The following is a 24,580-nucleotide window of genomic DNA, read 5'->3' as shown; positions in this document are numbered from 1 at the left end:
TCCCTATCTCTGTAACCACCTCCAGCTTTTACACCCCTCCCTATCTCTGTACCCTCCTCCTGCCCTACACCCCTCCCTATCTCTGCAACCTCCAGCCCTACACCCTTCTCTATATCTGTAACCTCCAGCCCCTACACTCCTCCACATCTGTGCAACCTTCTCCAGCCCCACACCCCTCCCTATCTCTGCAACCGCCAGTCCTCTGCACCCCTCCCTACCTCTGTAACATTAGCCTTGCATCCCTCCCTATCTCTGTAACCTCCTCCAGCCCTAAACCCCACCCTATCTCTGTAACCTCCAGCCCCTACACTCCTCCCTATCTCTGTAACCTTCTACAGCCCTACAGCCCTCCCTATCTCTGTAAACTCCTCCAGCCCCTACACTTCTCCCGATCTCTGTAACCTCCAGGCCGACACCCCTCCCTATCTCTGTAACCTCCAGCCCTACACACCTCCCTATCTCTGTAAACTCCTCCAGCCCCTACACCCCTCCCCATCTCTGTAACCTCCAGCCCTACACACCTCCCTATCTCTGTAACCACCAGTCGTCTGCACACCTCCCTATCTCTGTAACCGTCTCCAGCCTTACACCCCTCCCTATCTCCGTAACCTCCAGCCCTACACCCCTCATATCTATGTAACCTCCTACAGCCCTTAGACCCTTCCCTATCTTTGTAACCTTCTCCAGCCCCACACCGCTCCCTATCTCTGTAACCTCCTCTTGCCCTACAGCTCTCCCTATCTCAGGAACCTCCAGCCCCTACACCCCTCCCGATCTCTGTAAACTCCTCCAGTCCCTACACCCCTCCCTATCTCTGCAACCACCTGGCCTCTGCACCCCTCCCTATCTCTGTAACCTCCAGCCCGACACCTCACCCCTCTCTGTAACCTCTATCCCTACACACCTCCCCATCTCTGTAACCTCCTCAAGCCCTGCAACCCACACTATCTCTGTAACCATCTCCAGCCTTACACCCCTCCCTATCCCGACAACCTCTTCCAGCCCTACACCCCTCCCTATCTCTGTAACCTCCAACCCCTACACCCCTCCCTATCTCTGTAACCTCCAGCCATACACAGCTCCCTATCTCTGTAACCTCCAGCCCTACACCCCTCCCTATCTCTGTAACCACCAATCCTCTGCACCCCTCCCTATCTCTGTAACCTCTATCCCTACACCCCTCCCCATCTCTGTCACCTCCTCAAGCCCTGCACCTCTCCCCATCTCTGTAACCTCCTCAAGCCCTGAACCCCTCCCTATCTCCGTAACCTCCAGCCCTACACCCCTCCCCATTTCTGTAACCTCCTCAAGCCTTGCACCCCTCCCTATCTCTGTAACCACCAGTCCTCTGCATCCCTGCCTATCTCTGTAACCTCCTCCTGCCCAACACCCCTCCCTATCTCTGTAACCGTCTCCATCCTTACACCCCTCGCTATCCCTATAACCTCTTGCAGCCCTACACCCCTCCCTATCTCTGTAACCTCCAGCCCCTACACCCCTCCCTATCTCTGTAACCTCCTCCAGTCCCTACACTCCTCCCTATCTCTGTAACCTCCAGCCCTACACCCCTCCCTATCTCTGTAACCACCAGGCCTCTGAACCCCTCCCTATCTCTGTAACCTCCAGCCCTACACCCCTCCCCATCTCTGTAACCTCTATCCCTACATCCCTCCCATCTCTGTAACCTCATCAAGCCCTACACCTCTCCCTATCTCTGTAACCTCCTCCAGCCCCTACATCCCTCCGTATCTCTGTAACCTCCAGCCCCTACACCCCTCTCTATCTCTGCAACCTCCTCCAGCCCTACACCCCTCCCTATCTCTGTAACCTGCAACCCCTACGCCCTTCCCTATCTCTGTAACCTCCTCCAGCCCCTACACCCCTCCCTAGCTCTGTAACCTCCTCAAGCATTGCAACCCTCCCTATCTCTGTAACCACCTCCAGCTCTTACACCCCTCCCTATCTCTGTAACGTCCTCCTGCCCCACACCCCTCCATATCTCTGTAACGTCTTCCAGCCCTACATCCCTCCCTATCTCTGTAACCTCTAGTCCCTACACCCCTCCCTATCGCTGTAACCTCCAGCCCTACCCCCTCTCTATCTCGTAAACCTCCAGCCCTACACCCCTACCGATCTCTGTAACCTCCAACCCCTATACCACTCCCTATCTCTGTAATCTCCTCCAGCCCTGACACACCTCCCTATCTCTGTAACCTCCTCAAGCCCTGCAACCCTCCCTATCTCTGTAACCACCTCCAGCCTTTACACCCCTCCCTATCTCTGTAACCTCCTCTTGCCCTACAGCTCTCCCTATCTCAGTAACCTCCAGCCCTGCACCCCTTCCTATCTCTGTAACCTCCTCCAGCCTTACATCCCTCCATATCTCTGTAACCTCCTCCAGCCCAACACCCCTCACTATCTCTGTAACCTCCTCCAGCCCGACACCACACCCCATCTCTGTAACCTTTATCCCTACACCCCTCCCCATCTCTGTAACCTCCTCCTGCCCTACACCCCTCCCTATCCCTATAAACTCTTGCAGCCCTACACCCCTCCCTATCTCCGTAACCTCCAGCCCTACACCCCTCCCTATTTCTGTAACCTCCTCCAGCCCTTACACCCTTCCCTATCTCTGTAATCTCCTCCAGCCCCTACACCCCTCCCTATCTCTGTAACCTCCGACAGCCATTACACCCTTCCCTATCTTTGTAACCTCCTCCAGCCCTACACCCCTCCCTATCTCTGTAACCTCCTCTTGCCCTACACCTCTCCCTATCTCAGTAACTTCCAGCCGTACACCCCTCCCTATCTCTGTAAACTCCTGCAGCCCCTACACTCCTCCCTATCTCTGTAACCTCCAGGCCTACACCCCTCACTATCTCTGTAACCTCCAGCCCTACACCCCTCCCGATCTCTGGAACCTCCTCCAGCCCTAAACCCCTCCCTGTCTCTGTACCCTCCAGCCCATACACCCCTCCCCATCTCTGTAACCTCCTCCTGCCCAACACCCCTCCCTATCTCTGTAACCGTCTCCATCCTTACACCATCGCTATCCCTATAACCTCTTGCAGCCCTACACCCCTCCCTATCTCTGTAACCTCCAGCCCCTACACCCCTCCCTATTTCTGTAACCTCCTCCAGTCCCTACACTCCTCCCTATCTCTGTAACCTCCCGCCCGACACCCCTCCCTATCTCTGTAACCACCAGGCCTCTGAACCCCTCCCTATCTCTGTAACCTCCAGCCCTACACCCCTCCCCATCTCTGTAACCTCTATCCCTACACCCCTCCCATCTCTGTAACCTCCTCAAGCCCTACACCTCTCCCTATCTCTGGAACCACCTCCAGCCTTTACACCTCTCCCTATCTCTGTAACCTCCTCCTGCCCTACACCCCTCCCTATCTCTGTAACCTCCAGCCGTACACCCCTCCCTAGCTCTGTAACCTCCTCCAGCCCCTACATCCCTCCGTATCTCTGTAACCTCCAGCCCCTACACCCCTCTCTATCTCTGTAACCTTCTCCAGCTCTACACCCCTCCCTATCTCTGTAACCTGCAACCCCTACGCCCTTCCCTATCTCTGTAACCTCCTCCAGCCCCAACACCCCTCCCTAGCTCTGTAACCTCCTCAAGCATTGCAACCCTCCCTATCTCTGTAACCACGTCCAGCTCTTACACCCCTCCCTATCTCTGTAACGTCCTCCTGCCCTACACCCCTCCATATCTCTGTAACCTCTTCCAGCCCTACATCCCTCCCTATCTCTGTAACCTCTAGTCCATACACCCCTCCCTATCGCTGTAACCTCCAACCCTACCCCCTCTCTATCTCTGCAACCTCCACCCCTACCGATCTCTGTAACCTCCAAGCCCTATACCACTCCCTATCTCTGTAATCTCCTCCAGCCCTGACACACCTCCCTATCTCTGTAACCTCCTCAAGCCCTGCAACCCTCCCTATCTCTGTAACCACCTCCACCCTTTACACCCCTCCCTATCTTTGTAACCCCCTCCTGCCCTACACCCCTCCCTATCTCTGCAACCTCCAGCCCTACACCCTTCTCTATATCTGTAACCTCAAGCCCCTACACTCCTCCCCATCTGTGTAACCTTCTCCAGCCCCACACCCCTCCCTATCTCTGCAACCGCCAGTCCTCTGCACCCCTCCCTACCTCTGTAACATTAGCCTTGCATCCCTCCCTATCTCTGTAACCTCCTCCAGCCCTAAACCCCAACCTATCTCTGTAAACTCCAGCCCCTACACTCCTCCCTATCTCTGTAACCTCCAGCCCTACACACCTCCCTATCTATGTAAACTCCTCCAGCCCCTACACTTCTCCCGATCTCTGTAACCTCCTCCAGTCCCTACACCCCTCCCTATCTCTGCAACCACCTGGCCTCTGCACCCCTCCCTATCTCTGTAACCTCCAGCCCGACACCTCACCCCTCTCTGTAACCTCTATCCCTACACACCTCCCCATCTCTGTAACCTCCTCAAGCCCTGCAACCCACACTATCTCTGTAACCATCTCCAGCCTTACACCCCTCCCTATCCCGACAACCTCTTCCAGCCCTACACCCCTCCCTATCTCTGTAACCTCCAACCCCTACACCCCTCCCTATCTCTGTAACCTCCAGCCATACACAGCTCCCTATCTCTGTAACCTCCAGCCCTACACCCCTCCCTATCTCTGTAACCACCAATCCTCTGCACCCCTCCCTATCTCTGTAACCTCTATCCCTACACCCCTCCCCATCTCTGTCACCTCCTCAAGCCCTGCACCCCTCCCCATCTCTGTAACCTCCTCAAGCCCTGCACCCCTCCCTATCTATGTAACCACCAGTCCTCTGCATCCCTGCCTATCTCTGTAACCTCCTCCTGCCCAACACACCTCCCTATCTCTGTAACCGTCTCCATCCTTACACCCCTCGCTATCCCTATAACCTCTTGCAGCCCTACACCCCTCCCTATCTCTGTAACCTCCAGCCCCTACACCCCTCCCTATCTCTGTAACCTCCTCCAGTCCCTACACTCCTCCCTATCTCTGTAACCTCCAGCCCTACACCCCTCCCTATCTCTGTAACCTCTATCCCTACACCCCTCCCATCTCTGTAACCTCATCAAGCCCTACACCTCTCCCTATCTCTGTAACCTCCTCCAGCCCCTACATCCCTCCGTATCTCTGTAACCTCCAGCCCCTACACCCCTCTCTATCTCTGCAACCTCCTCCAGCCCTACACCCCTCCCTATCTCTGTAACCTGCAACCCCTATGCCCTTCCCTATCTCTGTAACCTCCTCCAGCCCCTACACCCCTCCCTAGCTCTGTAACCTCCTCAAGCATTGCAACCCTCCCTATCTCTGTAACCACCTCCAGCTCTTACACCCCTCCCTATCTCTGTAACGTCCTCCTGCCCTACACCCCTCCATATCTCTGTAACCTCTTCCAGCCCTACATCCCTCCCTATCTCTGTAACCTCTAGTCCCTACACCCCTCCCTATCGCTGTAACCTCCAGCCCTACCACCTCTCTATCTCGTAAACCTCCAGCCCTACACCCCTACCGATCTCTGTAACCTCCAACCCCTTTACCATTCCCTATCTCTGTAATCTCCTCCAGCCCTGACACACCTCCCTATCTCTGTAACCTCCTCAATCCCTGCAACCCTCCCTATCTCTGTAACCACCTCCAACCTTTACACCCCTCCCTATCTTTGTAACCTCCTCCAGCCCTACACCCCTCCCTATCTCTGTAACCTCCTCTTGCTTTACAGCTCTCCCTATCTCAGTAACCTCCAGCCCTGCACCCCTTCCTATCTCTGTAACCTCCTCCAGCCTTAAATCCCTCCATATCTCTGTAACCTCCTCCAGCCCAACACCCCTCCCTATCTCTGTAACTTCCTCCAGCCCGACACCTCACCCCATCTCTGTAACCTCTATCCCTACACCCCTCCCCATCTCTGTAACCTCCTCCTGCCCTACCACCCCTCCCTATCTCTGTAACCGTCTCCATCCTTACACCCCTCCCTATCCCTATAAACTCTTGCAGCTCTACACCCCTCCCTATCTCCGTAACCTCCAGCCCTACACCCCTCCCTATTTCTGTAACCTCCTCCAGTCCTTACACCCTTCCCTATCTCTGTAATCTCCTTCAGCCCCTACACCCCTCCCTATCTCTGTAACCTCCTACAGCCATTACACCCTTCCCTATCTTTGTAACCTCCTCCAGCCCTACACCCCTCCCTACCTCTGTAACCTCCTCTTGCCCTACACCTCTCCCTATCTCAGTAACCTCCAGCCGTACACCCCTCCCTATCTCTGTAACCTCCTCCAGCCCCTACGCTCCTCCCTATCTCTGTAACCTCCAGGCCTACACCCCTCACTATCTCTGTAACCTCCAGCCCTACACCCCTCCCTATCTCTGGAATCTCCTCCAGCCCGAAACCCCTCCCTGTCTCTGTACCCTCCAGCCCATACACCCCTCCCCATCTCTGTAACCTCCTCCTGCCCAACACCCCTCCCGATCTCTGTAACCGTCTCCATCCTTACACCCCTCGCTATCCCTATAACCTCTTGCAGCCCTACACCCCTCCCCATCTCTGTAACCTCCAGCCCTACACACCTCCCTATCTCTGTAACCACCAGTCGTCTGCACATCTCCCTATCTCTGTAACCGTCTCCAGCCTTACACCCCTCCCTATCCCTATAACCTCTTACAGCCCTACACCCCTCCCTATCTCCGTAACCTCCAGCCCTACACCCCTCCCTATCTCTGTAACCTCCTCCAGCCCCTACATCCATCCGTATCTCTGTAACCTCCAGCCCCTACACCCCTCTCTATCTCTGTAACCTCCTCCAGCTCTACACCTATACCATTCCCTATCTCTGTAACCTGCAACCCCTACGCCCTTCCCTATCTCTGTAACCTCCTCCAGCCCCAACACCTCTCACGAGCTCTGTAACCTCCTCAAGCATTGCAACCCTCCCTATCTCTGTAACCACCTCCAGCTCTTACACCCCTCCCTATCTCTGTAACCTCTTCCAGCCCTACATCCCTCCCTATCTCTGTAACCTCTAGTCCCTACACCCCTCCCTATCGCTGTAACCTCCAGCCCTACCCCCTCTCTATCTCTGCAACCTCCACCCCTACACCCCTACCGATCTCTGTAACCTCCAAGCCCTATACCACTCCCTATCTCTGTAATCTCCTCCAGCCCTGACACACCTTCCTATCTCTGTAACCTCCTCAAGCCCTGCAACCCTCCCTATCTCTGTAACCACCTCCAGCCTTTACACCCCTCCCTATCTCTGTAACCTCCTCCTGCCCTACACCCCTCCCTATCTCTGCAACCTCCAGCCCTACACCCTTCTCTATATCTGTAACCTCCAGCCCCTACACTCCTCCCTATCTCTGTAACCTTCTACAGCCCCACAGCCCTCCCTATCTCTGTAAACTCCTCCAGCCCCTACACTTCTCCCTATCTCTGTAACCTCCAGGCCGACACCCCTCCCTATCTCTGTAACCTCCAGCCCTACACACCTCCCTATCTCTGTAACCGTCTCCAGCCTTACACCCCTCCCTATCCCTATAACCTCTTGCAGCCCTACACCCCTCCCTATCTCCATAACCTCCAGCCCTACACCCCTCCCTATCTATGTAACCTCCTACAGCCCTTAGACCCTTCCCTATCTTTGTAACCTTCTCCAGCCCTACACCGCTCCCGATCTCTGTGACCTCCTCTTGCCCTACAGCTCTCCCTATCTCAGTAACCTCCAGCCCCTACACCCCTCCCGATCTCTGTAACCTCCTCCAGTCCCTACACCCCTCCCTATCTCTGCAACCACCTGGCCTCTGCACCCCTCCCTATCTCTGTAACCTCCAGCCCGACACCTAACCCCTCTCTGTAACCTCTATCCCTACACACCTCCCCATCTCTGTAACCTCCTCAAGCCCTGCAACCCACACTATCTCTGTAACCATCTCCAGCCTTACACCCCTCCCTATCCCGACAACCTCTTCCAGCCCTACACCCCTCCCTATCTCTGTAACCTCCAACCCCTACACACCTCCCTATCTCTGTAACCTCCAGCCATACACAGCTCCCTATCTCTGTAACCTCCAGCCCTACACCCCTCCCTATCTCTGTAACCACCAATCCTCTGCACCCCTCCCTATCTCTGTAACCTCTATCCCTACACCCCTCCCCATCTCTGTCACCTCCTCAAGCCCTGCACCCCTCCCCATCTCTGTAACCTCCTCAAGCCCTGCACCCCTCCCTATCTCCGTAACCTCCAGCCCTACACCCCTCCCCATTTCTGTAACCTCCTTAAGCCTTGCACCCCTCCCTATCTCTGTAACCACCAGTCCTCTGCATCCCTCCCTATCTCTGTAACCTCCTCCTGCCCAACACCCCTCCCTATCTCTGTAACCGTCTCCATCCTTACACCCCTCGCTATCCCTATAACCTCTTGCAGCCCTACACCCCTCCCTATCTCTGTAACCTCCAGCCCCTACACCCCTCCCTATCTCTGTAACCTCCTCCAGTCCCTACACTCCTCCCTATCTCTGTAACCTCCAGCCCTACACCCCTCCCTATCTCTGTAACCACCAGGCCTCTGAACCCCTCCCTATCTCTGTAACCTCCTCCAGTCCCTACACTCCTCCCTATCTCTGTAACCTCTATCCCTACACCCCTCCCATCTCTGTAACCTCATCAAGCCCTACACCTCTCCCTATCTCTGTAACCTCCTCCAGCCCCTACATCCCTCCGTATCTCTGTAATCTCCAGCCCCTACACCCCTCTCTATCTCTGCAATCTCCTCCAGCCCTACACCCCTCTCTATCTCTGTAACCTGCAACCCCTACGCCCTTCCCTATCTCTGTAACCTCCAGCCCTACCCCCTCTCTATCTCGTAAACCTCCAGCCCTACACACCTACCGATCTCTGTAACCTCCAACCCCTATACCACTCCCTATCTCTGTAATCTCCTCCAGCCCTGACACACCTCCCTATCTCTGTAACCTCCTCAAGCCCTGCAACCCTCCCTATCTCTGTAACCACCTCCAGCCTTTACACCCCTCCCTATCTTTGTAACCTCCTCCAGCCCTACACCCCTCCCTATCTCTGTAACCTCCTCTTGCCCTACAGCTCTCCCTATCTCAGTAACCTCCAGCCCTGCACCCCTTCCTATCTCTGTAACCTCCTCCAGCCTTACATCCCTCCATATCTCTGTAACCTCCTCCAGCCCAACACCCCTCCCTATCTCTGTAACCTCCTCCAGCCCGACACCTCACCCCATCTCTGTAACCTCTATCCCTACACCCCTACCCATCTCTGTAACCTCCTCCTGCCCTACACCCCTCCCTATCTCTGTAACCGTCTCCATCCTTACACCCCTCCCTATCCCTATAAACTCTTGCAGCTCTACACCCCTCCCTATCTCCGTAACCTCCAGCCCTACACCCCTCCCTATTTCTGTAACCTCCTCCAGTCCTTACACCCTTCCCATCTCTGTAATCTTCTCCAGCCCCTACACCCCTCCTTATCTCTGTAACCTCCAGCCCTACACCCCTCCCTATCTCTGTAACCACCAATCCTCTGCACCCCTCCCTATCTCTGTAACCTCTATCCCTACACCCCTCCCTATCTCTGTAACCTCCTCAAGCCCTGCACCCCTCCCCATCTCTGTAACCTCCTCAAGCCCTGCACCCCTCCCTATCTCCGTAACTTCCAGCCCTACACCCCTCCCCATCTCTGTAACCTCCTCAAGCCCTGCACCCCACCCTATCTCTGTAACCTCGCCCAGCCCCTACACCCCTCCCTATCTCTGTAACCTCCAACCCTATACCCCTCCCTATCTCTGTAACCTCCTACAGCCCTTACATACTTCCCTATCTTTGTCACCTCCTCCAGCCCTACACCCCTCTCTAGCTCTGTAACTTCCTCTTGCCCTACACCTCTCCCTATCTCAGTAACCTCCAGCCCTGCACCCCTCCGTATCTCTGTAACCTCCTCCAACCTTACACCCCTCCCGATCACTGTAACCTCCTCCAGCCCTACACCCCTCCCTATCTCTGTAACCTCCAGCCCCTACACCCCTCCCTATCTCTGTAACCTCCTCCAGTCTCTACACCCCTTCCTATCCCGATAACCTCTTCCAGCACTACCCCTCTCCCGATCTCTGTAACCTCCAATCCCTACACCCCACCCTATCTCTGTAACCTCCTCCAGCCCCACACCCCTCCCTATCACTGTAACCCCTCCAGCCTTACATCCCTCCCTATCTCTGTAACCTCCTACAGCCCTAAACCCCTCCCTATCTCTGTAACCACCTCCATCCCCTACACCCCTCCCTATCTCTATAACCTCTATCCCTACACCCCTCCCATCTCTGTAACCTCTATCCCTACACCCCTCCCATCTCTGTAACCTCCTCAAGCCCTCCACCCCTCCCTATCTCTGTAACCTTCTCCTGCCCTACACCCCTCCCTATCTTTGTAACCGTCTCCAGCCTTACACCCCTCCCAATCCCAATAACCTCTTGCAGCCCTACACCACTCCCAATCTCTTTAACTTCCTCCAGCCCCTACACCCATCCCGATCTCTGTTAGCTCCAGCCCTACACACCTCCCTAACTCTGTAACCTCCAGCCCTACACCCCTCCCTATCTCTGTAACCTCCTCTTGCCCTATTCCTCTCCCTATCTCAGTAACCTCCAGCCCCTACACCCCTCCCTATCTCTGTAACCTCCTTCAGTCCCTACACCCCTCCCTATCTCTGTAACCTCCAACCCTACACCCCTCCCTATCTCTGTAACCTCCTCCTGCCATACACCCCTCCCTATCGATGTAACCTCCTCTTGCCCTACAGCTCTCCCTATCTCAGTAACCTCCAGCCCCTACACCCCTCCCGATCTCTGTAAACTCCTCCAGTCCCTACACCCCTCCCTATCTCTGTAACTTCCAGCCCTACACCCCTCCCTATCTCTGTAACCACCTGGCATCTGCACCCCTCCCTATCTCTGTAACCTCCAGCCCGACACCTCACCCCATCTCTGTAACCTCTATCCCTACACCCCTCCCTATCTCTGTAACCTCCAACCCTATACCCCTCCCTATCTCTGTAACCTCCTACAGCCCTTACACACTTCCCTATCTTTGTCACCTCCTCCAGCCCTACACCCCTCCCTATCTCTGTAACTTACTCTTGCCCTACACCTGTCCCTATCTCAGTAACCTCCAGCCCTGCACCCCTTCGTATCTCTGTAACCTCCTCCAGCCTTACACCCCTCCCGATCACTGTAACCTCCTCCAGCCCTACACCCCTCCCCATCTCTGTAACCTCCTAAAGCTCTGCAACCCTCCCTATTTCTGTACACAGCTCCAGCCTTTACACCTCTCCCTATCTCTGTAACCTCTTCCTGCCCTACACCCCTCCCTATCCCTATAACCTCTTTCTGCCCTACACCCCTCCCTATCCCTATAACCTCTTCCAGCACTACACCCCTCCCGATCTCTGTAACCTCCAATCCCTACACCCCACCCTATCTCTGTAACCTCCTCCAGCCCCACACCCCTCACTATCTCTGTAACCTTGTCCAGAACCAATATCCCTCCCTATCTCTGTAACCTCCTCCAGCCCTGACACCACATCCCTAGCTCTGCAACCTCCTCAAGCATTGCAACCCTCCCTATCTGTAACCACCTCCAGCTCTTACACCCCTCCCTATCTCTGTAACCTCCTCCTGCCCTACACCCCTCCCTATCTCTGTAACTGCCAGTCCTCTGCCCCCCTCCCTACCTCTGTAACATTAGCCTTACACCCCCCCCACCCATCTCTGTAACCTCCAGTCCCTTAGACCACTCCCTATCTCAGTAACCTCCAGTCCTACACCACTCCCTATCTCTGTAACCTCCAGTCCCTTACACCACTCCCTATCTCTGTAACCTCAGTCCTACACCACTCCCTATCTCTGTAACCTCTAGTCCCTACACCCCTCCATGTCTCTGTAACCTCCAGCCCTACACCACTCTCTATCTCTGTAACCTCCAGCCCTACACATATCCCTATCTCTGTAACCTCCTCCTGCCCTACACCCCTCTTATCTCTGTAACCATCTCCAGCCTTTACACCCCGCCCTATCTCTGTAACCTCCTCTTGCCCTACACCCCTCCGTATCTCTGTAACCTCCTCCAGCCTTACACCCCTCCCGATCGCTGTAACCTCCCCCAGCCCCTACACCCCTCCCTATCTCTGTAACCTCCAACCCTATACCCCACCCTATCTCTGTAACCTCCTACAGCCCTTACACACTTCTCTATCTTTGTCACCTCCTCCAGCTGTACACCCCTCCCAATCTCTGTAACCTCCTCCAGCCCCTACACCCCTCCCTATCTCTGTAACCTCCTCCAGCCCCTACACCCTTCCCTATCTCTGTAACCTCCAGCCCTACACCCCTCCCTATCTTTGTCACCACCAGTCCTCTGCACCCCTCCCTATCTCTGTAACCTCCAGCCCTACACCCCTCCCCATCTCTGTAACCTCCTCCAGCCTTACACTCCTCCCTATCTCTGTAACCTCCAGCCCTACACTCTTCCCTATCTCTGTATCCTCCAGCGCCTATACCCCTCTCTATCTCTGTAACCTCCTCCAGCCCTACACCCCTCCCTATCTCTGTAGCCTGCAACCCCTATGCCCTTCCCTATCTCTGTAACCTCCTCCATCCCCTACACCCCTTCCTATCTCTGTAACCTGCAACCCCTACGCCCTTCCCTATCTCTGTAACCTCTTCCAGCCCCTACACCCCTCCCTATCGCTATAATCTCCAGCCCTACATCCCTCCCTATCTCTGTAACCTCTAGTCCACTACACCCCTACCTATCTCTGTAACCTCCAGCCTTACATCCCTCCCTATCTCTGTAACCTCTAGATCCTACACCTCTCCCTATCTCTGTAACTTCCAGCCCTACACCCCTCCCTATCTCTGTAACCTCCTCCAGCCCTACACTCCTACCTATCTCTGTAACCTCCAGCCGCTACTCGCCTCCCCAACTCTGTAATATCCTCCAGCCCTACACCCCTCCCTATCTCTGTAACCTCCTCCAGCCCTACACCCCTCCCTATCTCTGTACCCTCCAGCCCTACACCTCTACTTATCTCTGTAACCTCCTCAGCCCTACACCCCTCCCTATCTCTGTACCCTCCAGCCCTACACCCCTCCCTATCTCTGTACCCTCCAGCCCTACACCCCTACCTATCTCTGTAACCTCCAGCCCCTACACCCCTTCCTATCTCTTTAACCTCCTCCAGCCCCGACACCCCCCCTATCTCTGTAACCTCCTCCAGCCCCTATACCCCTCCCTATCTTTGTAACCTCCTCCAGCCCCACACCCCTCCCTATCTCTGTAACCTCCAGCCCTGCAACCCTCGCTGAATTCTCTGGTTTTATTGTCCCCTCCTGTCACCCCACGATGGGAGGGCAGGAGATGAACAAGGGCCAGAGCCGGCAGAACATAACCGATGACAAGCCTACAGAATCTGTTGTGGGGATGGAAGGCGATGGCTTTGGTCTTCCTGATGTTCAGCTGCCGGTGCGGATAATGGTTTCAGCACCTAAACATTCGGGAAATAATAAACCAGGGCGGCCATTTTTAAACGTGGTGTCGTAAAGAAAATGGTCATCTCAATTGTTCTGGATCCCAAGTTCACCAGAAGCAGATCCTGGTTACACCAGGTGGGCATGATGCCAGGAATAACTTTCATTAATTTCAGGAGAGTGCGGGACAATCAACTCCAATTGCAACTGGTGGGAATCTGTCAATGTGAGGTCATCCGGCCAATGAGTCCGTGATAGGGGAGAGTGTACATGGGCTGTGGGAGGGGATTAAATGGGTGGAGAGAGTCGCTGATAGGGGAGAGTTTAGATGGGCAGTTTAACGTCTCATTTGAAAGATGGCACCTCTCTGAAAGTGCAGCCCTCCCTCCGTACTGCCTCTGCGACAGTGCAGGACTCCCTCACTATTGCCCCTCCGACAGTACGATGCTCCCTCAGTAATGCCCCTCCGACAGTGCTGCACTCCCTCAGTACTGCCCCTCCGACAGTGCGGCACTCCCTCAGTACTGCCCCTCCGACAGTGCGGCACTCCCTCAGTACTGCCCCTCCGACAGTGCGGCGCTTCCTCAGTACTGCCCCTCCGACAGTGCTGCACTCCCTCAGTACTGCCCCTCCGACAGTGCGGCGCTCCCTCAGTACTGCCCCTCCGACAGTGCGGCGCTCCCTCAGTACTGCCCCTCCGACAGTGCAGCGCTGCCTCAATACTGCATTGGTGTGTCAGCCTAGATTTTTGTTTTCAAGTATTTGGAGTGGGACTTGAACCCATAACCTTCTGACTCAGAAGGCGAGAGTGCTACCCACTGAGCCACAACTGACATCATGTACATGGATTGTGGGAGGAGATTAAATGGGTGGGTAGTGTCTGTGATAGGGGAAAGTGTACATGGGTTGTGGGAGGAGATTAAATGGGTGGGTAGAGTCAGTGATTGGGGAGAGTGTACATGGACTGTGGGAGGAGATTAAATGGGTGGGTAGTGTCTGTGATAGGGGAGAGTGTACATGGGCTGTGGGAGGATTGCTTGTGATACAAACTATAATAGTTAATGGTGAACTGGTTTATTGAGACTGACCTGTTCTCCCACAGCAGTGCAACCAGGCCGATGAGGAAGACAAAAAGCAGGATCAGGAAGGAGATGGTCACCTTGAAACCTGTAACCAAAGCCCGATTAGTGAGCAGGTATCAGACCCGTGAAGGTACAGTGTTCCCATTTATGCAGCGTGCATTGCAAGTCTCGCTGCACTGAGGTCACTTATGGAGTTAGCATGTTGTATGGCTCAGAGACATGGACCATGTACAGTAGACACCTCAAGTTGCTGGAGAAATACCACCAACGATGTCTCCGCAAGATCCTACAAATCCCCTGGGAGGACAGACGCACCAACGTTAGCGTCCTCGACCAGGCCAACGTCCCCAGCATCGAAGCACTGACCACACTCGATCACCTCCGTTGGGCATGCCTGACACGAGACTCACAAAGCAAGCGCTCTACTTGGGACTCCTTCATGGCAAGTGAGCCCCAGGTCAGCAGAGGAAACATTACATCATCATCATAGGCAGTCCCTCGGAATCGAGGAAGACTTGCTTCCACTCCTGAAGTGAGTTCTTTGGTGGCTGAACAGTCCAATATGAGAGCCATAGACCCTGTCACAGGTGGGACAGACATTCGTTGAGGGAAGGGGTGGGTGGGACTGGTTTGCAAAAAGTTCCTTCCGCTGCCTGCGCTTGACCTCTTCACGCTCTTGGCATTGGGACTCGAAGAGCTCAACGCCCTCCCGGATGCACTTTCTTCACCTAGGGCGGTTTTTGGTCAGGGACTCCCAGGTTCAGTGGTGATGTCGCACTTTACCAGGGAAGCTTTGAGGGTGTCCTTGTAACGTTTCTGTTGTGTATGGAGAAAGAGTCAGACTGAACACCGTGAGCTCAAAGTAAAGTGTGACCATAGTCTTTTATTGCAGATCTCCAGAGTGCCTCTCCAACCTGTGAAGCCTCCTTAAATACCTGTGCTCCCAAGGGATTATGGGATCCCTTTGGACTCCAGGGGATGAGCGTGTAAATACATGTCCACATATATAACAACTATTTACAATGTGAGTCGATCTGGGGCCCTTCTTGCCCCGGTTGATCGTCTCGGTGTGAAAGCTGGTGTTGTTGAATCATTTGTTGGACCCTCGCTGGGCTGCTGTGCAGCTGGCCTTGCTGGGCTGCCTGGTGTGTTGGGCCCTGCAGGGCTGCTGTGGAGCTGGCCTTGCTGGGCTACCTGGTGTGTTGGGCCCTGTGGATGATGGGTTCAGCTTCGTGGTCAACCATGGTGTCGGTTGCCACTGGTGTGTATGTTGGGGGATCAAGAAAGGGAGGGTCCAAGATGGGTTGCTCAGGATAGTCCGTGAATCTGAGTTTGATTTGGTCCAAGTGTTTCCGGTGAATGAGTCCATTTGAAAGTTTGACCCGAAACACCCTGCTCACCTCTTTGGCCACGACAGTGCCGGGAAGCCACTTGGGACCTTGTCCATAATTTAATACAAATACAGGATCATTGATTTCAATCTCATGTGACACATTTGCGCTATCATGGTATGCACTTCGTTGAAGCCGCCTGCTCTCTACCTGTTCATGTAGATCAGGGTGAATTAACGAGAGCCTTGTCTTAAGTGCTCTTTTCATGAGCAGTTCAGCAGGTGGGATCCCAGTGAGTGAGTGGGATCTCGTGCGGTAGCTAAGCAGGACTCGGGATAGGCGAGTCTGCAGTGAGCCTTCAGTTACCCTCTTCAAGCCTTGCTTGATGGTTTGCACTGCTCTCTCTGCCTGACCATTGGACGCTGGTTTAAATGGGGCAGATGTGACATGTTTGATCCCGTTACGAGTCATGAATTCTTTGAACTCAGCACTGGTAAAACATGGTCCGTTGTCGCTCACCAGGACATCGGGTAAGCCGTGTGTGGCAAATATGGCTCGCAGGCTTTCAGTGGTGGCAGCGGACATGGCAGTAAAAGTGGAGGGCAGAGAAACCCAAGGCAAAAAACAAAAAGGGCCACATTACAGCAAAATTTTAAAGGGGCAAAGTGTGTTGAAAAGACAAGCCTGAAGGCTCTGTGCCTCAATGCGAGGAGTATTCGGAATAAGGTGGACGAATTAACTGCGCAGATAGCAGTTAACGGATATGATGGAATTGGCATCACGGAGACATGGCTCCAGGGTGACCAAGGCTGGGAACTTAACATCCAGGGGTATTCAACATTTAGAAAGGATAGACAGAGAGGAAAAGGAGGTAGGGTGCTGTTGCTGGTTAAAGAGGAAATTAATGCAATAGTAAGGAGGGACATTAGCTTGGATGATGTGGAATCGGTATGGTTGGAGCTGCGGAATACCAAAGGGCAGAAAACACTAGTGGGAGTTGTGTACAGACCACCAAACTGTAGTAGTGAGGTTGGGGACAGCATCAAACAAGAAATAAGGGATCTGTGCAATAAAGGTACAGCAGTTATCAGGGCGACTTTAATCTATATATTGATTGGGCTAACCAAACTGGTAGCAATGCGGTGGTGGAGGATTTTCTGGAGTGTATTAGGGATGGTTTTCTAGACCAATATGTCGAGGAACCAACTAGAGAGCTGGCCATCCTAGACTGGGTGATATGTAATGAGAAGGGACTAATTAGCAATCTTGTTGTGCGAGCCCCCTTGGGGAAGAGTGACCATAATATGGTAGAATTCTTTATTAAGATGGAAAGTGACACAGTTAATTTGGAAACTAGGGTCCTGAACTTAAGGAAAGGTAACTTCGACGGTATGAGACGTGAATTGGCTAGAATAGACTGGCAAATGATACTTAAAGGGTTGATGGTGGATAAGTAATGGCAAACATTTAAAGATCACATGGATGAACTTCAGCAATTGTACATCCCTGTCTGGAGTAAAAATAAAATGGCTCAACTGTGGCTAACAAGGGAAATTAAGGATAGTATTAAAACCAAGGAAGAGGCATATAAACTGGCTAGAAAAAGCAACAAACCTGAGGACTGGGAGAAATTTAGAATTCAACAGAGGAAGACTAAGGGTTTAATTAAGAGGGGGAAAATAGGGTACGAGAGGAAGCATGCAGGGAACATAAAAACTGACTGCAAAAGCTTCTATAAATATGTGAAGAGAAAAAGATTAGTGAAGACAAACGTAGGTCCCTTGCAGTCGGATTCAGTGAATTTATAACGGGGAACAAAAAAATGGCAGACCAATTGAACAAATACTTTGGTTCTGTCTTCATGAAGGAAGACACAAATAATCTTCTGAATGTTCTCGGGGACAATGGGTCTAGTGAGAAGGAGGAACTGAAGGATATCCTTATTAGGCGGGAAATAGTGTTAGGCAAATTGATGGGATTGAAGGCCGATAAATCCCCGGGGCCTGATATAGTATTTAAGGAAGTGGCCCTAGAAATAGTGGATGCATTGGTGATCATTTTCCAACAGTCTATCGACTCTGGATCTGTTCCAATGGACCGGAGTGTCGCTAATGTAACACTACTTTTTAAAAAAGGAGCGGGAGAGAAAACAGGTAATTATAGACCGGTTAGCCTGACATCAGAAGTGGGGAAAATGTTGGAATCAATCATTAAGGATGAAATAGCAGCGCATTTGGAAAGCAGTGACAGGATCGGTCCAAGTCAGCATAGATTTATGAAAGGGAACTCATGCTTGACGAATCTTCTGGAATTTTTTGAGGATGTAACTAGTAGTGTGGACAAGGGAGAACCAGTGGATGTGGTGTATTTGGATTATCAAAAGGCTTTTGACAGGGTCCCGCACAAGAGATTGGTGTGCAAAATCAAAGCACATGGTATTGGGGGTAATGTACTGACATGGATAGAGAACTGGTTGGCAGACAGGAGGCAGAGAGTCGGGAAAAACGGTTCCATTTCAGAATGGCAGGCAGTGACTAGTGGAGTGCCGCAGGGCTCATTGCTGGGACCCCATCTTTTTACAATATACATTAATGATTTAGATGAAGGAATTGAGTGTAATATCTCCAAGTTTGCAGATGACACTAAACTAGGTGGCGGTGTGAGCTGTGAGGAGGATGCAAAGAGGTTGCAGGGTGACTTGCACAGGTTAGGTGAGTGGGCAAATGCTTGGCAGATGCAGTATAATGTGGATAAATGTGAGGTTATCCATTTTGGGGGCAAAAATACGAAGGCAAAATATTATCTGAATGGCGGCAGATTAGAAAAAAGGGAGGTGCAACGAGACCTGGGTGTCATGGTTCATCAGTCATTGAAAGTTGGCATGCAGGTACAGCAGGCAGTGAAGAAGGCAAACGGTATGTTGGCCTTCATAGCTAGGGGATTTGAGTATAGGAGCAGGGAGGTCTTACTGCAGTTGTACAGGGCCTTGGTAAGGCCTCACCTGGAATATTGTGCTCAGATTTGCTCTCCTAATCTGAGGAAGAACGTTCTTGCTATTGAGGGAGTGCAGCGAAGGTTTACCAGACTGATTCCCGGGATGGCTGGACTGACATATGAGGAAAGACTGGATCAACTGGGCCTTTATTCACTGGAGTTTAGAAGGATAAGAGGGGATCTCATAGAAACGTATAAGATTCTGATGGGACAGGACAGGTTAGATGCGGGTAGAATGTTCCCGATGTTGGGGAAGTCCAGAACCAGGGAATATAGTCTTGGGATATGGGGTAAGCCATTTAGGACTGAGCTAAGGAGAAACTTCTTCACTCAGAGAGTTGTTAACCTGTGGAATTCCCTGCCGCAGAGAGTTGTTGATGCCAGTTCATTGGATATATTCAAGAGGGAGTTAGATATGGCCCTTACGGCTAAAGAGGTCAAGGGGTATGGAGAGAAAGCAGGAAAGGGGTACTGAGGGAATGATCAGCCATGATCTTATTGAATGACGGTGCAGGCTTGAAGGGCTGAATGGCCTACTCCTGCACCTATTTTCTATTCAATGCACTTGCAGTATGTGTCTACAACCACAAGGAACATTTTACCCAAGAACGGGCCTGCATAGTCGACGTGTACTCTAGATCACGGTTTGGAGGGCCAAGACCATAAACTTAGTGGCGCCTCCCTGGGTACATTGCTTAACTGCGAGCATGTATTATATCTGTGAACGCAGGACTCTAAGTCCGCATCGATACCGGGCCACCACACATGGGATCTGGCTATCGCTTTCATCATTACGATGCATGGGTGGGTACTGTGGAGGTCATTGATGAAGGTGTCTCTGCCCTTCTTGGGAACCACTACTTGATTACCCCACAGAAGGCAGTCTGCCTGTATAGACATTTCATCTTTGCGCCGCTGGAACGGCTTTATCTCTTCCTGCATTTCCACTGGGACACTGGACCAGCTCCCGTGAAGCTTTTGACTAGCGATAATAAGGGGTCCTGAGTTGTCCAGGTTTTGATCTGCCGGGCAGTGACGGGTGATTGCTCACTCTCAAATGCTTCCATAACCATGGCTAGATTTGCGGGCTGCGTCATTTCCACCCCCGTGGTGGGCAATGGCAGCCTACTGAGAGCATCGGCGCAGTTTTCTGTCCTGGCCTGTGGCGGATGGCGTAGTTGTATGCGGACAACATGAGCGCCCATCTCTGGATGTGAGTCGATGCGTTGGTATTTATCCCTTTACTCTCGGAAAACAGGGATATAAGTGGCTTATGGTCAGTTTCCAATTTGAATTTTAGCCCAAACAGGTTAACGCTTCTTTCTCAATCATGCTGTCGGCTCTCTCAGCCTCAGACAGACTCCTGGATGCATAAGTAACTGGTTGCAGTTTCCCGAAATCATTAGCTTGTTGCAATACACACCCAACGCCATATGACGATGCATCACATGCTCGTACCAAACGCTTACATGGATCATACAACACAAGCATTTTGTTTGAGCATAACAATTTTCTCGCTTTTACAAAGGCATTTTCTTGGCTTTTGCCCCAAACCCATTCGCACCCTTTTTGTAGTAAGACATGTATTACATAAGAACATAAGAATTAGGAACAGTAGTAGGCCATCTAGCCCCTTGAGCCTGCTCCGCCATTCAACAAGATCATGGCTGATCTGGCCATGGACTCAGCTCCACTTACCTGCCCGTTCCCCGTAACCCTTAATGGTTAAAAATCTATCTATCTGTGATTTGAATACATTCAATGAGCTAGCCTCAACTGCTTCCTTCGGCAGAGAATTCCACAGATTCACAACCGCACAACCCTCTGGGAGAAGAAATTCCTTCTCAACTCGGTTTTAAATTGGCTCCTCCGTATTTTGAGGCTGTGCCCCCTAGTTCTAGTCTCCCTGACCAGTGGAAACAACCTCTCTGCCTCTATCTTATCTATCTCTTTCATTATTTTAAATGTTTCTATAAGATCACCCCTCATCCTTCTGAACTCCAACGAGTAAAGACCCAATCTACTCAATCTATCATCATAAGGTAACCCTCTCATCTCCGGAATCAGCCTAGTGAATCGTCTCTGTACTCCCTCCAAAGCTAATATATCCTTCCTTAAGTAAGGTGACAAGGATGTCTCGGAGCGGGTGCAGGACATTCTGAAAAGGGAGGGTGAACAGCCAGTTGTCGTGGTGCACATTGGTACCAACGATATAGGTAAAAAAAGGGATGAGGTCCTACAAGACGAATTTAAGGAGCTCGGAGCTAAATTAAAATGTAGGACCTCAAAAGTAGTAATCTCAGGATTGCTACCAGTGCTAGTCAGAGTAGGAATCGCAGGATAGCTCAGATGAATACGTGGCTTGAGCAGTGGTGCAGCAGGGAGGGATTCAAATTCCTGGGGCATTGGAACCAGTTCTGGGGGAGGTGGGACCAGTGCAAACCGGACGGTCTGCACCTGGGCAGGACCGGAACCAATGTCCTCGGGGGAGTGTTTGCTAGTGCTGTTGGGGAGGAGTTAAACTAATATGGCAGGGGGATGGGAACCAATGCAGGGAGACAGAGGGAAACAAAAAGGAGACAAAAGCAAAAGACAGAAAGGAGATGAGTAAAAGTGGAGGGCAGAGAAACCGAAGGCAAAAAACAAAAAGGGCCACTGAATATAAAGGGGCTGCAGGAGGGGTAAAAACTAAAAATCATGGTTTAAAAACTAGGATTGAAACACTCTACCTAAACGCACGCAGCATTCGAAATAAAGTAAATAAGTTGATAGCACAAATCATTACAAATGGGTATGATTTGGTGGCCATTACAGAAACGTGGTTGCAGGGTGGCCAAGACTGGGAATTAAACGTACAGGGGTGTCTGACGATTCAGAAAGATAGACAAGAAGGGAAAGGAGGTGGGGTAGCTCTGTTAATAAAGGATGATATCAGGGCAGTCGTGAGAGACGATATTGGCTCTAATGAACAAATGTTGAATCATTGGGCCCAAGTTTTGGCCTCAGTTGCTCCTGATTTTTTGGAGCAACTGGTGTAGAATGGAGTATCTTAGAAATTCAAATTCTCGGCATTTAGTTTGCTCCAGTTCTAGTCAGTTAGAACAGTTTCACTTTGGAAAAGAATTTTTTTTTCAAAAGGGGGCGTGTCCGGCCACTTACGCCTGTTTTCAAAGTTTCGGCAGTGAAAACTTACTCCACTGTTGCGCGCATGTGCAGAGATCCCGGCACTGTTTTCAGCGCAGGGACCTAGCTCCGCCCCCTACAGCTCGTGCTGCACCGCGCCCGACTCCAGAGGACCAGCAGGGAGCCAGGGAATCTGTAAGTTTTTTTTAGGCGCACTTTGTGGCGCGAAAAACGGGCGTCCAGGTCGGGGCTGCGCTGTTCTAGGCGCGGCCCGAAACTTGGGCCCATTGTGGGTGGAGATGAGAGATAGTAAGGGGAAAAAGTCACTGGTGGGTGTAGTTTATAGGCCCCCAAATAATAACTTCACGGTGGGGCGGACAATAATCAAGGGAATAATGGAGGCATGTGAAAAAGGAACGGCAGTAATCATGGGGGATTTTAACCTACATATCGATTGGTCAAATCAAATCGCACGGGGTAGCCTGGAGGAGGAATTCATAGAATGCATACGGGATTGTTTCTTAGAACAGTATGTTACAGAACCTACAAGGGAGCAAGCTATCTTAGATCTGGTCCTGTGTAATGAGACAGGAATAATAAATGATTTCCGAGTAAAAGATCCTCTCGGAATGAGAGATCACAGTATGGTTGAATTTGTAATACAGATTGAGGATGAGGAAGTAGTGTCTCAAACGAGCGTACTATGCTTAAACAAAGGGGACTACAGTGGGATGAGGGCAGAGTTGGCTAAAGTAGACTGGAAACACAGACTAAATGGTGGCACAATTGAGGAACAGTGGAGGACTTTTAAGGAGCTCTTTCACAGTGCTCAACAAAAATATATTCCAGTGCAAAAGAAGGGCGGTAAGAGAAGGGATAACCAGCTGTGGATAACCAAGGAAATAAAGCAGAGTATCAAATTAAAAACCAATGCATATAAGGTTGCCAAGGTTAATGGAAAAATAGAAGATTGGGAAAATTTTAAACAACAGCAAAGAATGACTAAGAAAGCAATAAAGAAAGGAATGATAGATTACAAAGGTAAACTTGTGCAAAACATAAAAACAGATAGTAAAAGCTTTTACAGATATATAAAATGGAAAAGAGTGACTAAAGTAAATGAGAAGGGGGATTTAATAATGGGAAATGTAGAAATGGCTGAGACTTAAACAATTATTTTGCTTCGGTCTTCAGAGTGGAAGACACAAAAACCATGCCAAAAATTACTGGTCACAGGAATGTGGGAAGGGAGGACCTTGAGACAATCACTATCACTAGGGGGGTAGTGCTGGACAGGCTAATGGGATTCAAGGGAGACAAGTCCCCTGGTCCCGATGAAATGCATCCCAGGGTATTAAAAGAGATGGTGGAAGTTATAGCAGATGCATTCGTTATAATCTACCAAAATTCTCTGGACTCTGGGGAGGTACCAGCGGATTGGAAAGCAGCTAATGTAACACCTCTGTTTAAAAAAGGGGGCAGACAAAAGGCAGGTAACTATAGGCCGGTTAGTTTAACATCTGTAGTGGGGAAAATGCTTGAAACCATCATTAAGGAAGAAATAGCGGGACATCTAGATAGGAATAGTGCAATCAAGCAGACGCAGCATGGATTCATGAAGGGGAAATCATGTTTAACTAACTGGAATTCTTTGAGGATATAACGAGCATGGTGGATAGAGGTGTACCGATGGATATAGTGTATTTAGATTTCCAAAAGGCATTCGATTAGGTGCCACACAAAAGGTTACTGCAGAAGATAAAGGTACGCGGAGTCGGAGGAAATGTATTAGCATGGATCGAGAATTGGCTGGCTAACAGAAAGCAGAGAGTCGGGATAAATGGGTCCTTTTCGGGTTGGAAATCGGTGGTTAGTGGTGTGCCACAGGGATCGGTGCTGGGACCACAACTGTTTACAATATACATAGATGACCTAGAAGAGGGGACAGAGTGTAGTGTAACAAAATTTGCAGATGACACAAAGATTAGTGGGAAAGCGGGTTGTGTAGAGGACACAGAAAGGCTGAAAAGAGATTTAGATAGGTTAAGCGAATGGGCTAAGATTTGGCAGATGGAATACAATGTCGGAAAATGTGAGGTCATCCACCTTGGGAAAAAAAACAGTAAAAGGGAATATTATTTGAATGGGGAGAAATTACAACATGCTGCGGTGCAGAGGGACCTGGGGGTCCTTGTGCATGAATCCCAAAAAGTTAGTTTGCAGGTGCAGCAGGTAATCAGGAAGGTGAATGGAATGTTGGCCTTCATTGCGAGAGGGATGGAGTACAAAAGCAGGGAGGTCGTTCTGCAACTATATAGGGTATTGGTGAGGCCGCACCTGGAGTACTGCGTGCAGTTTTGGTCACCTTACTTAAGGAAGGATATACTGGCTTTGGAGGGGGTGCAGAGACGATTCACTAGGCTGATTCCGGAGATGAGGGGGTTACCTTATGATGATAGAT

The 24,580-nt window shown here is 51.5% G+C and overlaps 1 protein-coding gene across 1 annotated transcript in view; it reads right to left on the bottom strand.

The window, feature by feature from the left end:
• il7r (interleukin 7 receptor) overlaps positions 1-24,580 on the bottom strand; it is a 109,036-nt gene that overhangs the window by 17,392 nt on the left and 67,064 nt on the right. The window contains exon 6 of the mRNA XM_070877078.1: positions 14,678-14,756. Coding sequence (XP_070733179.1) covers positions 14,678-14,756 — 79 coding nt within the window. The remainder of the gene's footprint in view (positions 1-14,677; positions 14,757-24,580) is intronic.

Source organism: Pristiophorus japonicus, chromosome 1, assembly GCF_044704955.1.
Source record: "Pristiophorus japonicus isolate sPriJap1 chromosome 1, sPriJap1.hap1, whole genome shotgun sequence".
Classification (NCBI taxonomy): Eukaryota; Metazoa; Chordata; class Chondrichthyes; family Pristiophoridae; genus Pristiophorus; species Pristiophorus japonicus.
This window is presented reverse-complemented; position numbering and strand designations above follow the sequence as displayed.